Below are 18,161 nucleotides of genomic sequence, written 5' to 3' on the forward strand. Positions count from 1 at the left end.
GACTGTGCCCGCCACTGAAAGAGCCTGGCAGTTATGGCATGGACATCAAAAATTGCTGGACTTCAAAACCCTCAGGAATCATTGGAATGCCTGAGACAAAAAAAGATTGTTGTAGGACTTCAAAACCCTCAGGAATCATTGGATTCTCTTGAGACATGATAAGATTGTTGTAAAATTTCAAAACCCTCAAGAATCATTGGATTCTCTGAGACATGATAAGACTGTGGTAGGACTTTGTAGGACTTCAAAACCCTCAGGAATCACTGGATTCTATAAGATATGATAAGTTTGTTGTAAGATTTCAAAATCCTCAGGAATCATTGGATTTTCTGAGAAATGATAAAACTGGTGCAGGACCTCAAAATCTTCTGAAATCATTGGATTCCCTAACACATAAAAAGACTGTTGCAGGACTTCAAAAACTTGCGGGGATCATTGGATTCTCTGACACGTGAAGCAATGGACAATTCTCTTCCACCTCCAATCCTTCTTCACTGAGAATAAAGACTGACGGTTTTCCCCTAACCTGAATCCCTGACTCCGACTGATTTTAAAATACACGATCTTCACACTTTTGTAAAATTTTACTTTCCCCAAATCAATAATTGATTCAATCTTTTTTCAGTCTAAGGACTGATGCATTACTACAATTATAATCTGATTTTGTTAAATATAAAATAGATTTTTCATAATTTTTGTTTCATTTTTCAAGATAGAATCCTAACCAACTTCAGTATTGCCAATGAAATGTTATTACCAGTTTTTTTAAGTGGATTCCCTTTAAATAAGCTTTTTCTGGTGGCTGCTGTCCTTTGAAAATAAAAATATCTAGTAATGTTTGTGGTGTGGAAATAAAATGGATCTGGAATCAAAAAATCTCAGTTAAAATCTCATCTTTGTCATCTAAATAGCTTTTAATAGAAGTTGTTGATGGAAATGAATAAATGGGGAGCATCTGTTGGAAGCAATTAGTATATGAAGTTTCCATGCTTTTCTATTCTGTGTAAGAACTATGGATCTGTAGATAAACCAGTATTCTAACAGGAATTCATTCAAAGTTAAAATTCTACCTTTAAATCCAAAAAAAATACATAAAAATATTTTCTGCATATTATAGAAATTCAAGCTTCTGGGAAAGCACAAACACAAATAAAATGATTGAGACCAATGATGTTATGATAACTGCCACTATTACAGTTTTATAAAAGCAAGGCATTACTGTTATCCTACTTTTGTGTTCCATTATCTATCATCCAGCTGCTCTAGCTGAATGGACAGTAAAGAAAAAGAAAAAAAATCCAGAATTCTACTGGTACATTTCCAAGCATGTTTGCCATCAACTCTTTCATTGAAAGATCACATTATCATGTTCAACAGTAAAGTTACTTACGTAGTTTCTTAATAACAGGAAGAAGTCCACCCCAAGTGTGCAAATACTCTGCCCTGAAGCCATCCAAAGAAAACAAAATGGTAGGTGGGGTTTCAAACCTAGGTCATAAGAAAAAGCTGTTTTTAGGAAAGAGCATTTTGATGAACTTTATCCTTCCTTTCGATATTTTCCATAATGATGGGACTGAAAAAAAAAAAAAAAAGCTGGACATAAATCCTGTCCAAAAAAAAAAGTTTATATGCACATGTATATAAACAATGTGAATTTTGAGAAAACAGAAGGACAAGAGAAGATAAGATCTCCAATATATTAAGCCTTACTTATGGAGTAACCCCATAAGATATGGGAAAGATTTGAACAAGAATCCTAGAGGATTAGGAACTATTGATATATGTTCATACATATATTATATGCAAATATCTAATTTATATGTGTGTGTTGCATCTAAATATCTAAATAATATGGCATAGTGGATTGAATATAGTTCACCTGGGACTAAGAGAGATCTGGGTTCAAGCCCCATTTCTGATACACACTTGCTGTGCAACTTAGGACAAATCACTAAAACTCTCAGTGGCCCCAGACAACTTCCTAAGACTATAAGTTAAAGGACAAATCCTCATCAATTTCAGTAAAAGAAATTTCCAGTTCAGAAATAAAATTACATGTACCCACAAATAGGGGTGTTATGTATTACATTATTATGTTATATAGACCTAGTTTTCATGATATACAGATATTATATAATATTTTTATTAAGTATAATATTTTTATTAAGTATTCACTTTTTTTTATCAATCAACAAGCATTTATCAAATGCCAACTGTGGGTCAGGCATTTGGAATACAGAGACAAAAATGATGTAGTCCATGTCTTCAAGAAGTTTATATTCTATCAAAGTATCAGAGAGGGAGGAGAAAGGAAAACATATACAAGTATAAATAAAATATATAATAAAATAAAATAATATAAATATAAATATATATAAAATAAAATAATATTTAGTCATGTGTTTAATAATGTCCAACATATACACATACAAGCATACATTAAATATATCTTCTCAAAGAGATTTAAAAAGGCTTCTTGTAAATGTAGCACTTGAGTAAAGCTTTAAAAGAAACCAGAAACTCTTAGAGGTGAAAAAATAGGCCTTTATACAAGTAAAAAAAGATTATTAACATTATGAATCACATTTCAGAAAATGTCATTACTTTCATTATAAAATAATCATATACCACTGTAACACCCATTAAGTTTTCCCAGTACTTTCAGAGAATGTGAAGAATAAATATATTCCAAGAGGAGAAGAGGGACAGTCAGTACAGATCACCAAGAACACCATTTTAGCTTTACCAGAAAGCATGGGGAGAGGAGTTATATATACTAAGCCTAGAAAGGGAGATTAGAAACAAACTTTGAAAGATTTTAATATTAAAGATTTGAATCTGCATTTTGATACTACAAGTTACAGGAAGCCCTAGATATTACTTAATAGGGAAATCTCTTGATAAGTCTGTGCTTCAGGAAAATGACTCTGGCAGTTTTGTGGGGTATGGACTAGAGTAAGGAGAGACAAATTAGGGAAACCAATTAGGCAACTATTGTAATCATCCAGGTAAGAGGTAATAAACTAGAGTCATAATCTGAATAACGAGAAGGGGACAGATTGCAAGGTATCTGAAGTTTCTTAGCGTGGAGAGGTCTAGGGGAGGAAACATTATCTACCAATACTGAGTGACAACTCTTCTGCAACTTACAGAAATGTCTGGGGACATTATTGTTTAAATACATACAACAGTTAGAACTTTAATCTATATCTCCTGTCTTGCCCAAGTCAGTGTGTGTGTGTGTGTGTGTGTGTGTGTATGGGGGTGTATATGTAGGTGTAAGTATATAAAATTTGTGTATAATACATATGTATATACATGTATACATACTTATGTAAGTATATATAATATTTCAATAGAAGACAGTTTGAGATGCAGCAAAATCAGTTCATTAGAAAAAACACAAGAAAAAACTGTATTCACAGCCTTAACTATGAGACCTCTGACATATCATTTCACCATTCACAACTTACTTGTTTTTCTGCAGAATTAAATGGCATGACTAGGTGATCTCTATGGTCCTTTCCAGCTATAATATTCCATTCTGTCTTTTCTGTCTGAGTTATTGGATAAACAAGTTCAGTTAAACTGGTTCAATAATGATCAGCTATATTCTAGAATAGGATCATCATGGAAAGAATTATAGAGCAATTAAAAATCATTTAATTGCCATTAAAAAAATATAGCAGTAGTTAATTGAATGTCATAAGTATTCAGAAAAAAGAGAAGCAAAAATTCCCTTGTCTGAAAATCTAACTGGGAAATATAATAGATTTTTTTTATTCTAGTAGGAAGTTAGCCAGAACTTAGCAAAAAGGGGATATTCTTTAAAATATATATCCAATTTCCTTTAACCCTATACAAAATAAAAAGTCAATAGAGATAAAAACAAATTAAGATTATTAATTTAAATACTAAGCTATTATTAAACCCATTTCAGAAGATACTCATATTTCCCTAACTTCCTCATATTTTTATCACTGTATCAGTGATCATTTTATCATTGTAGGAATTCCCAGATACCCACTCACATCATAACTTTTATCACTCTGGGTGGCTCTTGTCTCGATACTACTAAACATCATCCACTGGGGACTCATCCAACCTATTGTGGGAACTTTTCATTGCACAGATACCAGTGGAACATGCAAACAATCCTTCAAGTCCCTCCTCACCAAATTATAAGCACATTTTCTTTCCTAGCCAGATATCTCTTCAGTGATTCAACCTTTCTTGGTTGGTAATGTATTCATATTGCATGCTACTCATACCCACTATGTACTTCTTCATTGCCCTTTGGGTAAGCTTCAATTTTAATTATCCAAATGGTATATACTATGACTTGCAGCTTTATACCATTACTAGAAGAATGTTATTTGAAAGGACTAACTTTTGTTTTGAAAGGAAATTAGGGAATATTAGAAGCTATCCACTGCACTGTTAGTCTTCAAATCAATTCTGGAACTAGTTAATTATCCATGCACAATGTCCATCAGACTATATGTACTAACTGACCAGTTCAATGTGTTTATGTCCAACTGCATTCAACTATATATCATACATAATCTGGACAGTTTTCATAAGAATAACTATAAATAATACAGGACTTTTAAAGAAAAGCAGCATGTCATGAGAAAAATAATGAAGGTTAGTTTGGCTGAATCACAAAATGCATGTAAGAGAATGATTTATATAATAGAAGCATGGAAATAATAGGAAAATATGAGTTTTAGAAGAAATTCCATTTGACAAGAATAGAGAAAAGAGGGGAACAGTGTGAGACAAGGAAGGGTAAAATAGTGTAAAGCCAATACGTGAAATAGTAAAGACCTAAGAATTAGCTAATTCAATATAACTATATTATATTAAATAGACAAGTATATTAGGATATAAGAAATCTTACACAAGATTTGGAGATAGTTGTTTACCATCCCACTACACACAATTGAAGATGGGGAAGGAAAGAAAAGAAAGATTTATCTTAAATATGGTGAAGAGATTTTTTAAAAGCAGAGGGATAAAAACTGAGATTGTCACCCATAATCTTACCCTGTTGGACACTGAGGTTCAATAATGTTTTCACATTTTTCTTCTACCCAACTTTTCTCACCTAAAAAGAAGATTTTTAGAGAAATAAAAATTTATTTGGACAAAGAAAATATTATCAAGAACTATGATCCTCGCACATCATCAAAAGGTAGCTTTTCTTTAAAACCTTCAAACCCCATATAAATGCTTACTCTAGCATGATGAAATATCAAAATATATAAGGAATTGTTACTGCTCTAATAACATTTAATTGGACCTTGGAAAAAAAGGGAGAATGTTTAAGTTAATAGTCTAATGTAGCATTCCCTTATCTACTGATGATATCTCCTTCCTGCATATATCTGCCTCACTTTCCTTAACTGTAAAATGACAACAACAATAATAATAGCCCCTACCTAACAAGGTTATCGTGAGAATCAAATAAGATTATATTTGTAAAGTACTTAGTAAAAAGCCTGGCACATAGTAGGCGCTTAATAAATTCTTTCTGATTTAGTTTCATTTTATAAAACTTATTAGATTTTTTCTGCTTTCCCATTCTTGGATTTTCCATCTAGACTTTATAGAACATCTAAATCCCCCTGTCATCAGAGGAAAAGATCTTTTAAAAAATATAATTAATTAACTCTCAAAAAATTGGACTCCATAGAATTTCAAGACACTCTTTTTTTATGTCCTTCTACACCTACTATAGTTACAACATATTAGTAAAAACAATTATTATTTGTTTTTCAAAATTCTTTCCTGTTCACTGTTTCATTTGAAACATATCATCTCATAGCATCTCTATGATGGAACAGTCTTGGTATTAACACATACAGAATTCATTTTAGAGTAGAAACTAAGCTTCTTTTAAAAAATGAGGAAACTTAGGTCTGGAAATTTACTGGATTTGTCTAATATCACTCAGAGAAAGTGAAAGAGGTTGGATTGTACTGTAGGTCCTCTATATCCAGATCCAGCATTCTTTTTATCAGACCATATGCTACTCTCTTCTCACTCATTTACAATTTGTACAAACAAAGCAAAGAGCAGTTATACAACTTGTTCAATATCACAGAGCCAATCATAAGTCACAGAGACACCTAGAATCAAAATCTCTTAAAAAGTTTTCTAAGGTCCTTTACTCTTTGCCACTAGCTAAGCTTGTGATATAGGAACTATTCTCTCCTTCTCTCCTTGAACACGATTGTCATAGGAGCTCTCTCCACCTTCTTCTCAAGATCTAAAGATGAAACATAAACCAAAGGTCCAGGAAACATCCACAAAGATGTTAGTATATTGCAGAAATATAATCAAGTCAAGAATGTTTACCTTGGCAAACAGAGTCATAGTTAATACAGCAGTCACCCTTCTCCTTGCAGTCATCTGTACAGGAGCAATGACTTTTGGGTAATCTCTTCTCACCACACCTGAATTTGTTACAAGTCCATATATGCTCTGAAACAAAAAAGGAAAAAGGTCAAATAAAATTGCTTCTTATTTAGATACAATGCTGTCACCAACATAAATATCCCTCTGGAGGCCAAATGCTGATATTTCAGATGAGACTTCCTTTGACTATATGCAGTTTAAGGTAGAGATTTACTATAAACTCTGTTTTAACCTCCATACAACTACATAAAAGTTTGAGGTTTGACTATCAAGGGAATGAGTATCAAGATAATTAATTGAAAACATGCAACCATAGTTAATTCAAAACAATGGCTCCCCAGTTTCACATTTTATATTGGCAGAAAAGAATCACAACATCAGTTCTCCTCTGCCTATCCACCACAAAGATATAGGTATTTGCTCAGCCCCAAAATGTCTGAATTTTTACCCACACCTCATTTAGTACTGTGAAATAATGTACTCATAAAAGATTATTTACTTTGTGTTTTTTAAAAGATTAATCTGTGAAATTTCATAGCTCATCCAAACTAGATTTTCTCAGGGATAGTATCTAGGTATAAATAATGGCAAATCACAAAAAAAAAAATCATAATTCTCAGTGACCCAGTTATGAGCAGAGAGATATCATCATCATCATCTCATCACATTTCTACAGTGTTTTGAGTCTTGCAAGCCTTTTGTAAATATCTCATTATTCCTCAAAACAACCCTAAAAGATAGGTGCTATTACTTTCCTCATTTTATAGATTAGGAAGCTGAAGGAAACAAAGGTTAAGTGATTTGCCCATTATCACACAGCTAATAAATATCAGTGATATATTTGAAATCATATTTGCCTGACTTCAAGTCCAATATCCTATCCATTGCACTATCTAGCTGCATGCTGGATCTGTAAGCAGGCTCCAGCCCATTATTAATAACATGCACATAATAACAGACATAAAAGATTATGACTATAAAAAGTGAAGGGCTCATACAGTGTTGAGCTAGCAGAGCATACAGAGCTAGCAGAAAGACAATCTATTATACTAGTATCCATAAGGAAACAAAGTCTCCAGAATATTTGGTGGGTCGTTATAGAACATTTACCTATAAAGATTGCACAGTGAGAGTATGCATAGCTTCTGGTATCATGAAGTGGAGGGAACACCCATTTCAGTGTGATTATGGAGCCACTGAATGATTAAAGTATAAAAGCTGTGAAGTATGTAGTGAAAAACATTCATGATTAGAAAAATTCTCTTTCTCTAATGACATTTTAAAAGATTGATATTAAGTAAGTGTCCGAGAATTCATGTTTTAGCTCTGTAATGACTAGAGAAATAATTAAAGGATTAATACATCATACAAACTGTAAGCACCAAGCCCAAATGCAAAGTTCAGAAAAAGAAATGTATTTGACATGAGCTAAATATGTATATATGTATATATATGTACATACATATATACATACACATATATGTGTGTATATGCTCATACTTCTCTCATGTCACTATTTTTTTTAAAAGTATTGGAGCATAAATGCTTTGAATTTTTTAGATCTAAATAATTTGGAATTAAAAACCAAATGTTTCCTATGGAAAAGTGACCTGTATAGCCTAAAGCTATTTCTATATATGCTTCCTAGATTTAAAAAAATAAAAAGATTAAGCTCCTGCCTTGGTAATATGCAGAATGTGATTGTGTCTTAGGTCTTGTTACTAATTTTTTTTATTGTAAACATAATCAGCAAAAAACATGACAAAAAAAGAAAAAGAAAAAAATATAATTTGTACATAGTTTTTTTTAAAGAAGTGTGCTATGTGCATACACATGTTTGTGTAGATATGTGTGTATATCATTTTAATTCTAGTTGCAAAACTACTTTATTCATTTGCATTTTCTTTTATATTTGCTTCTTCTGTACATTTCTTAATTTTTATTCAAATCTGATTTCTGTACACAACAACCTATTGCTTTCTACTCTAGATGAAGACTTCCCTTACAACAAATATAGTTAGATTCTTATTAGTTTGAATAATAAATCCTCTAAAGGGGTTAAATATTTGAATTTGCACTATTCAAAAGTTATAATTATACTTGTTATATGTTTAAAAATTATAAACATGTAAATTATGGTAATTGATTCTAGACCAGTAGAAGAACTATGTGGCATGAGTTCAAATAATGTGATTACTTCAGGGGATTCATTCTTCACACTAATTGGAAGTTAGCTGTATGCATGTTCCAAGAAAACTATTAAATCAACACATTGGCTATATTTAAGAATCTCTAAGAATCCTGTATCTCAAGTCCACTGAGCCTTTGTCTTGCTGTGAGAGGAACAAATTCTCCAATAAAAGTCTATTGTGATGCATCTTTTATGCTCAATTTTTGTCCTTTCCTCTTCTACTCCCTTTCCATTTCCCCATATATTTTATACCTGGTTCTATACATGTTTCCTGGTAATCTAGACAGCAGTTTCCAAGTTCAACACAGGCAACATCACAGCGACAGTTCCCAAATGTTCTCTCAAAACAGCGACCTTTGCAACTTTTTACTGAAATATTAAAGAAAGAGTTAGCTGCTGCTAAAACCGTATATAGAACAAACAGGACATCAACGTTTCAACCCAAATCATAAAGTCACTAAAAAGGGAAGGCTAAAATGTTGGTTTAAATGACATCAGTGGTATTAATAAACATGTTATCTTAATACCCAATATAATACACAATATCATATTTGGTGGTATAATACAATCATTTTTTATAGGATTATTTGTAACTTCTCGCTAACTAAAAGGAAAGAAGTTTTGCAGTAACGAAATCTTTATAAAATCCTATTAAGATCCAAACTTACAAAATGAGGAATAAAACAGAATGAGAGCTCTAAATAAAATTTCAGTCCTGGGTGAAGATGTTTGATAGTTACCTGGTCTGTTCTAGCTTGCATGAGATTACACAATCTACATTATTTGGACAAGGGCCAGAAAAGGAAGAATTTGTCCTAGGGCCACTTGTTTCCTTGATTTAAGCAGACTTGACTTTAATATACAAAATTAACATAAGGTTAAAGCAAAGTAAAGAAGAGAAAAATTTTGAAAAGGCTTTAAGTCAGTCAAGTGACATTTATTAAGCTCCTTGGATATGCAAGTGAGAGAGAAAATGTCAGCACCACATAAATGAGTAATAAAGTAGCTTGTGTTCATAATTCTCTCTTAAATTCCCCAAGTCATTGGCAAGGAAATTTTCACTTAACTAACTTTGGAGTATAGGGCAACTTAAGATCAAAAGGTAGTGCAATGCATAGGATGCAGTCTGGAGTCAGAAATACATGAATTCAAATCCAACCATACTAGCTGTGTAATCCTGTTTGCCTAATCTAGAGAAAAAAATGGCAAACCATTCCAGTATCGTTACCCAAGAAAATTACAAATAACAAAAATTCAGTTATGACTGAACAAGAACTACAATGGAGCCATATACACAAAAAAAGACCAAAAACTTTCCTGATCTAATAATTACATTTATAAATTTGGTAAAAATTTTGAGAGTCTATTATTAATCAACTATCTCTATAAGAGATTTATATTATAGATAATGTTCAATATTATAGTTTTGTTTTTTTTCTAATTGATACTGAAATCAATATGAATTTTCCATTCAAAAACTGCAGGCCTAATCCTCACTGCTAAAAAAAATAAAATTGTAAATGCTAATGAAATATGTAATATGAAGAAATTCCTAGGGGAAACATGAAAAGTGATCCCACTTGAGATTAGTAATACAATAACAATTTGGCACAGGAGGCATTGGAGTAATTAGTAATGCAAATATTGTGGGGAAGGGGGGTTTGAAAGACTAGGACCCAGGAAATGGATATGGATTTTAAAAAGAGACAAAAAAGTCAGGAAGAAATGTATTAATATCATGAGAAAATTAGTGGTACAGGACATACTTAGGTGAAGAGGGATACACACATGCACACATCAAGCACATAACACAGAATGAATATAAATGATGGGGGTTTTTTCCTTATCTTATCAAGGTATGGTTATTTTATTCTCCTTTTTTAACCAAGAAGTGCTTGGGTTTTTAGATATTATAATTATAATTACAAATATCTTTTTTAATATTATAGACAGATATTGACTTTTTATAGAAAGATTTCAATATTTCAGTTAGTTAGCATGTATTATTTTAACTTATTCCAAAGGAAATTTCTGCTTCAGATTATAATGTTGTGATGAGTTTTAAAATATTAATTTAATAAATTCTATATATTTATTCTGGAGATATTCTTAAGGAAACTTTAAAAGTGAACCTACTCTCAAAACAACTAGACACTATTCCTAATCCTACAATAATGGAAAAATTTATCAAGATGAAAGAAAGTTGCCTAATAATTTGTAGATTTGTTAAAACTTCTTAAGGCTCTTAGGCTTCAAAAGGCTTATAATAAAACCATCTTTTATTCCTGAGGAAAGCTATCTAAATAATTTCTCTAAACTGAAATGTACATTGTAATTTGCTCTAATATTATAGTTCTACTTATATATAATTACTCATAGCATTTTCTCATTGTGAATTCTGAACTTTCTAAAACATAGGATAAAGAGTAGGGGCCTACTGTCCCCACCTTAACTAATGTAATCAGATAAAATTCAGGATGTAATTACAAAGTAGGTGTTAAGTAATATCCCAACAATCTCACACCAATGTATGAAAAAGTCCTTAATGAGAAATGATTATAGGGCTTTGACTATGGATCTTTATCCATTATAGACATAAGAAAGATCTTGTGACCGTTTTAGAGAATCCATTTTGTGTCTCAGACTAGGGATAAAAACAACAAGTCAGTTCAGTAGTTGGCCAGTGCTTTGTAGAGAAAAAGGCAGCAGAGAGTGGGAGAGTGAATGCTAAAGTTTTTTATTCTCTACCCTACACTGATCATGTCATTGGATAAACTACATCAGTAGGAGACAATGCATTTAGCCAGGGGCAGAGATATACATCAAAAACATATGAATAAGAAAAGATAGTCATTTGCCTAAAAGGTCACATCAAAAAATGTGATCTCTCCTGTAACAGTAGTGCTAGATATGAGCTCAAGAAGGGAGTGGATACTGGAAACCAGTCTAGTTGTTAGCTCATCAGCAGAAAGGACATATACATAGTGAGCTACATAAGGACTATGAAGGGAGAAAGGATTTCTAGTACAAAGAGTTGTGAGTTACTCTTTAGACACAATATTACTCATTACTACTCTAACAGTAACAACTGTATTATTATTGAATAGTAATTATTTTTGTGTGAACCACTACATAGAATTCCCAATCCCTCTATTTTTGTTTGCCTGCATTTTTGATTTCCTTAACAGGTTAATTGTACACTCTTTCAAAGTCCGATTCTTCTTTTGCAGCAAAATAACTATATGAATATGTATACATATATTGTATTTAACATATACTTTAACATATTTAACATGTATTGGACTACCTGCCATCTGGGGGAGGGGATGAGGGGAAGAAGGGGAAAAATTGGAACAAAAGGTTTTGCAACTGTCAATGCTGAAAAAGTACCCATGCATATATCTTGCAAATAAAAAGCTATAATAAAAAATTATATTTTAAGATTTGAACTGTTTGCACTGCCAGAATTCCAGAAACCTTGAGAAATATTCATAGATTTTTATATGTTTGTCTGACATAATGCTGCTCATTCATCATCAAATTTAATCCTCACAATACTGTAGAAGTTGGTAATGCAAATATTTATAAAACAGATGCACAGAACAATTAAATGACCTACCTAAAATCATATGGCTAGCAAGTAGTAGATCCAGAAAAATAATACAAATCTTTCCATTTCAAGCCCACTGAACTTTTCAATATATTATTCTGGCTCACAAAGGGTTCCATGACAGCAGAAGTCATCCAAACCTAATACATACATGCGGAAGATATATAGACTAGCCACCATGGTACTTGTAGCAATCATTTGTTCTAAAACATTAATTCTAGGGGACAATTGAATTAAATGGAAGTCTAGGATTCCCAAAGAACACTGTTATTAGTACCTTTGTCAGCCATAGTTCTCACTTAAATAACTTCTCTGCTCCTCATTTTAAATTCAAATGCTGACAAAAATGTTGTTATAAAAAATCATGAAAATACATAAAGGGCTAATATCATACGGTGAGGAAGGTAAGGTGGGTCCCTCAAATAAGAATAAATTAAATTCAAAGACTCATTAGATATTTGTATTGGAACAATGTCAGTCAACATCTATTTAACCATAGAATTATGATACTTTTATTATATGCTATGATGATTACCTTCTCTGGAACAGCTTGGTTTCAATCCAAATATACACCCAAGGATTGTTGTTAGCATGCAAACAGACAGCACCTGTGAAAACAAAACTCCACTTTATTTTCCCAAAACAATATTTTCATTTATTTAAATTTTATTCAACCAATCCTGGGATTTCTTTGGTTACATTTATTGGAGAATTGTTGAGGAAATTTCCTCCATTAATTCATATCAGTAGCTGTTCTATAATTTGTATTCCAGAGAGTGACCCATGTGACTGAGAGATTAATTGACCCTACCCAAGATTCTATAGTTAATAGCTGTCAGAGATGGAACTTGATTTATGTCTTCCTGTCACCAAAGGCAATCCTATTAACCACAATGTCATGCTGTCTCTTATGTTGCCAAAATATTCCTTGCTACATCAGGTAGGTAACAAGGTAACCAATAACCCAAATCAATTTATTTCATTGAAGGGAAATTGGAGATAGCCTGACCAGCACCCTAATTAAATTGTTATTGAAGACATTATAGATTTATGAACTTCAGAGAGGGGACTATTTTTTTTCTATTTCCTGCACCTGACACAGTAGGCACATCATAAACAAGTGTTGATCAATGGATGGTATGTGTCCATTTTATCTCTTGCAACTTGGTGGGAAAAGTAAAACAAAATAATACATTGTAATAGATAAAATAACACATTAAAGCCAGGAAATCTGAATCCTAGTTCAATCTCAGATACTACCTAGCTATTTAATATTGATATATTGCTACTGTTCCGTTTTCTCATCTTTAAAAAAAAGGAAACTTTACTTGGAGCTTTAACTAGAAATTTTGGTATCAGTATAAATAAAATGTGCCTCAAATCAATTTCATATTTCATAATGTAAAAATAATCCAACAATAATTAAGACAAATTCCTTTGAGAGGAGAGGGAGAACTCATCAGTTGAGTGGTTTCTTGTTCTTAAACACTGGAATATAAAAATTTTTGCAAACTTTATTTTGGTGTCATGGAGAAAATTATAATTATCCCTCCCTAGTTTTAGCCCTAACTTAACAAAAGATTTCTTCTAGTTTTAAAATTATGTTTAAGAAATGTCTTTTTTAAAATGTTTGCATACTCTCACCCAGTGTTTCCAAGACTGAGCATATTCCCCTGCCCAGAGATTTTTAACAACACTTTTTATGGCACAAATACTGAAAATAAAGCTAATTCCAAGCTAAGTATGGCACATTAATAAAATGGACTATCATTACGTTGTGAAAAAAATCAGAGAATGAGAGAATTTTAAAGGAAGATGGGAAGACTTTTACAAAATGATATAAAGTAAGCAGTATTTTGAGAAAAGATACTCAATAGCTAAGATAAAATGAAGAAAAATAATTTAGATCAATTACAATTACAATTACAATTACAATGACCAGTCTTGGTTTCAATTATAGATTATAAAATATACTTCCCTTTGAGAATTTGAGAGGGCAAAAAAAACATGGTGGTATAATGAAACATATGCTGTCATATGTAATCATTTTGCTGGTCAATTTTGCTTTTGTTTTTAAGATAGTGTGTCAGGAAACAAATTATTTACAATATAAAAAACTAAATATAACAATAAAACTTTAAAAGAGAACCCAAATGACAGGACTTCTAAAATAGATGATGAGTAAAAGGGAAATTATAACAGGATCTACCTCACAGAGTTACTATGAAAATCAAATGAGATAGTATTAGCTTGTAGTTTGAAAAATTTTTAAGCACTGTATGCATAACAGCTATTATTACTGTTAATGATTTTAATTATTATCCTTTTAAAGCAATAAAAAAGATATGGTAACTTATCTAGAGTCTTACCCCAATAACCCAAATCAAAGCATGGCATAGTATGGCACAGTATCATGAAAACTATGCCAATCAAATAATCAACAAGCCTTTATTAAAAACCTACTAAATGTCAAAATATGGAAATATAAAGACAAAAGTGAAAAATTGAAGTTCCTGAATTCAGTATTCTGTGGAAAGAAGAGTATGGTATAGATTTGAGAGAGAGAGAGAGAGAGAGAGAGAGAGAGAGAGAAAGAGAGATGCCAATTAAGATATAAGATAACTGTAACATGAGAAGATCATACAAGACTTCATATAGGACTTGAACATAGCTTTAAAGGAATAAAAAAGCTAAGATAGGTTAACAATTAAAATTAAGGTAGACTGAAGCACAAAATACCAAATAATCAATTTAATTAAATTAATTAAAGGGCAAATTTGCCAATAAATATAATCTCAGCTTCCCAGCAAAGCTAAAACTTCAAATAAAGAGAACAACTCTCTTTTTTTAAAACCTTGGACTAATTTTAAAAGGTAGGCTTACAAATAATCAAAATAACAAAGCAAAAAAAAATAAAAATTCTGCAAACATAGATATTGATAAACAAAAAGGCCAAAATAATATAATAATGATAATCAATATTAATTAAGATCAAGTCTTCTTCTATCCTAATAACATTCCCAATATCCATTTAATCAGCACATTTCATCTTGTATATCAGATATCTTATATAGTCCTCTGGTCCCTGGAAACATTTTCTCTTGGATTTTCTAGAATAGGCCTCATTCTTAGGGAAGGCATTCTTTTCAATAAATGTATTTCTCTGATTCCAAGCTATTTGCAGAGACTCCTAATTCTGCTAAAAAAAAAAAAAAAGAAAAAAAGAAAGAAAGAAAGAAAAAAATCCTGCAAATTATAAGACTCAATTTAGTATAACTTCCTAAATTTGGTTTTTCAATAACTAGTTCATGAAGTGAAAACCACTTCAAGTTTTGTGATTCTGATGTTATTAATAAGTTATAAGAATTTATAACTAGAATTATAGTTATGAGAATTTATAATAAAAAATTAGAATGGATTACTTGAAAATAGAGAATTTAAGTTTTTACATGCCACTTGCTGTTTTTTTCTTTACCTAAACCCTATATTTGATATAAACACTGCTGAAGAAAATATCTTTTAAAGAAATTCATAAGTATCTGACTTATAAATTAAGTCCTTCTTAAAATTATCAGATAGATACTTCAAATAAGAAAGCAATTTGACTCTCCACAATTATCAAGGCAATTTTACATATAAAATCATTAATCTAATTTTAAAGTTGTTATCCCATTAGAAACATTTGTAAGCCAATTACACACACTTATAAATACTAGTTCTTTGTGACAATATTCTAATACTGAAGTTTCTCAAAGTTTACTATTCCATTTAATTTTAACAACTTTAATTCTCTCCTGAAGAGGATTTCATCCCCAATAACATCCAAAGAATGAGATACTTTACCTTTAGGGATCTAATCTTATACATGAATATATAACTACTTAGAAGCCTAAGAATTCATTTACTTAATTATGTAGGATATGGAATTGCAGAATAAAAACAGTAAGATCTTTCATAATTGTGTCCTATTATTATTAACTCAGAGAAACCACAAAGCATGTAATAGATCACTTATTATCTTGCTTTGCTCTTTTAGGAATCCCTCAACATGTCAAAACTGACAATGGACCTGTTTATATTTCTTTGCAGTTTAAGAAATTCTCTGCTTCTTGGGGTATTTCACATGTTATAAAATCCTTTACAATCCTAAAAAAAAGGCTATAGTAGAGTGAAAGAATAGAACTTTGAAAGTCATTCTTGATAAACAAAAAGGGAAAAGAAGTCTCCCAAGAACAGACTTGCTAAAACAATATATACTATTAATTATCGCACACTGAATAACATGTTCCACACCCCAGCTGACTTATTTTTCCTTCACTACATCATTTTTCCTCAAAGAGAAAAAAAAAAGATTAAAGGGCCAGCTCTGCCACTCCCATCACAATATGTGATGTGAAAGGATATCAATAGGCGATGGAAGGGCTTTGATAAGGTAATAATTCCAGGTCAAGGTTTTCTTTGTACTTCCACAGATGAAGGAGACACCTGGAAAGATATAGCCCCTTGTCCAAATTGATACAGAGCATAAGATAAGACTCACAGAGGCCAACTATGCCACAAGGGAAATTAAGCAGCATAGCTCTTGTAACTGGCCCTAGAATTGGCACAACTTAAATTGGGAGAAGGAAAAACCAAACCCTTTTGGAGTATTATACAAAGTCCACCTTGGGTGACAGTGGTTGTATGGAAAGAATACATTTCTGAAATTCTGTTGTATGATAATGGATCTCAATATTTAGTTAAGGAATTTGATATTAATAAGCTTGGAGAGGAGTCATATTGTTCAATAATTAAGCTTATTTTTACTGAATTTACTAAAGATTCTTCCCTTTGTGCTACTACAAATGCTCATTTTAACAGCTGTAGTCTGACACAACCTATTCATTTTCATTATAAATATGATACTTTTCACAGGCTTTTGGCTAGTAGGGTTGCAATGTTGCAACCTCTAATTGTGGAAAAAATCTTTAAGTCTATAGTGCCACAAAGAATACAATATTTCCTCAATCTAATAACTACTGTTATGGGTATATTGGGACAGAACTGTTGACAACTCCCATTTTAGTCAAGCAACAATAGCAAAAATAGAAAGAAAAGATGTATTTCATGTGTTGTTTTTAGTATAATTGCATTAATTTCTATTTTAGTTTCAGTCCCTCAATTGCTATGTCTGTAACTACTGTTCAAAATCAAGTGGTTCAAGCTAATTGTTTGCATGAACTTACTCTGAACATTTCTAAAGGTTTTGCTATGCAGAATAAAATTAATAATGAGTTTTATAAAGCTATAACTCAATTAAGGGAGGAGGTCCTTGAAATAGGAAAAGAAGTGGAAATTTTGAGGATTAGACAAAAATTGGAATGTGATTACAGATTCACTAGTTTCTCTATGATCAATAAGGAATATAATGAGTCAGAGTGGGAATGAGATAATATTAGAAATTACCTTAACTGATTATGGAAAAATTCAAATGTTACTTTGGAAATTGAAGATCTTCAAAAAATTACTAATATTTTAGATAAAGAATTACATGAAAATCTAACAGGGATCCTCAAACTTTTTTTTTTTAATAGGGGGCCAGTTCACTGTCCCTCAGACTGTTGGAGGGCCAGACTATAGTAAAAACAAAAACTTTGTTTTGTGGGCCTTTAAATAAAGAAACTTCATAGCCCAGTGTGAGGGGGATAAACCTCAGCTGCCACATGGAGGACCCCTCTAGAACCTGACCAGACTGCCCAAACAATTGCTGATTAGATTAAGAGAGCACAAGAAACATTCAGTGCCACTAGGCATGAAATTATACTCATAACATTTGCTGTAATTTTGCTTATATGTGTCTGTATCTGTGGACCCACTCTGGTAGGCTTGTTTTTTGACCATAATTAATAGAATTGCAGAGAATGTCCACAGGAAGGATCTCAGACTTCAAGAATTCAG

At 31.7% G+C, this 18,161-nt stretch overlaps 1 protein-coding gene across 1 annotated transcript in view; it reads right to left on the bottom strand.

Annotated features, from left to right (window-relative positions):
• The window catches only part of ENPP1 (ectonucleotide pyrophosphatase/phosphodiesterase 1), a 95,563-nt gene that overhangs the window by 46,829 nt on the left and 30,573 nt on the right, over nucleotides 1-18,161 (bottom strand). Inside the window, exons 2-6 of the mRNA XM_031964253.1 lie at nucleotides 12,760-12,832; nucleotides 8,867-8,983; nucleotides 6,364-6,489; nucleotides 5,050-5,110; nucleotides 1,391-1,488 (exon numbers count right to left, since the gene is read on the bottom strand). Coding sequence (XP_031820113.1) covers nucleotides 1,391-1,488; nucleotides 5,050-5,110; nucleotides 6,364-6,489; nucleotides 8,867-8,983; nucleotides 12,760-12,832 — 475 coding nt within the window. The remainder of the gene's footprint in view (nucleotides 1-1,390; nucleotides 1,489-5,049; nucleotides 5,111-6,363; nucleotides 6,490-8,866; nucleotides 8,984-12,759; nucleotides 12,833-18,161) is intronic.

Source organism: Sarcophilus harrisii, chromosome 4 (genome assembly GCF_902635505.1).
Source record: "Sarcophilus harrisii chromosome 4, mSarHar1.11, whole genome shotgun sequence".
In the NCBI taxonomy this organism is placed as follows: Eukaryota; Metazoa; Chordata; class Mammalia; order Dasyuromorphia; family Dasyuridae; genus Sarcophilus; species Sarcophilus harrisii.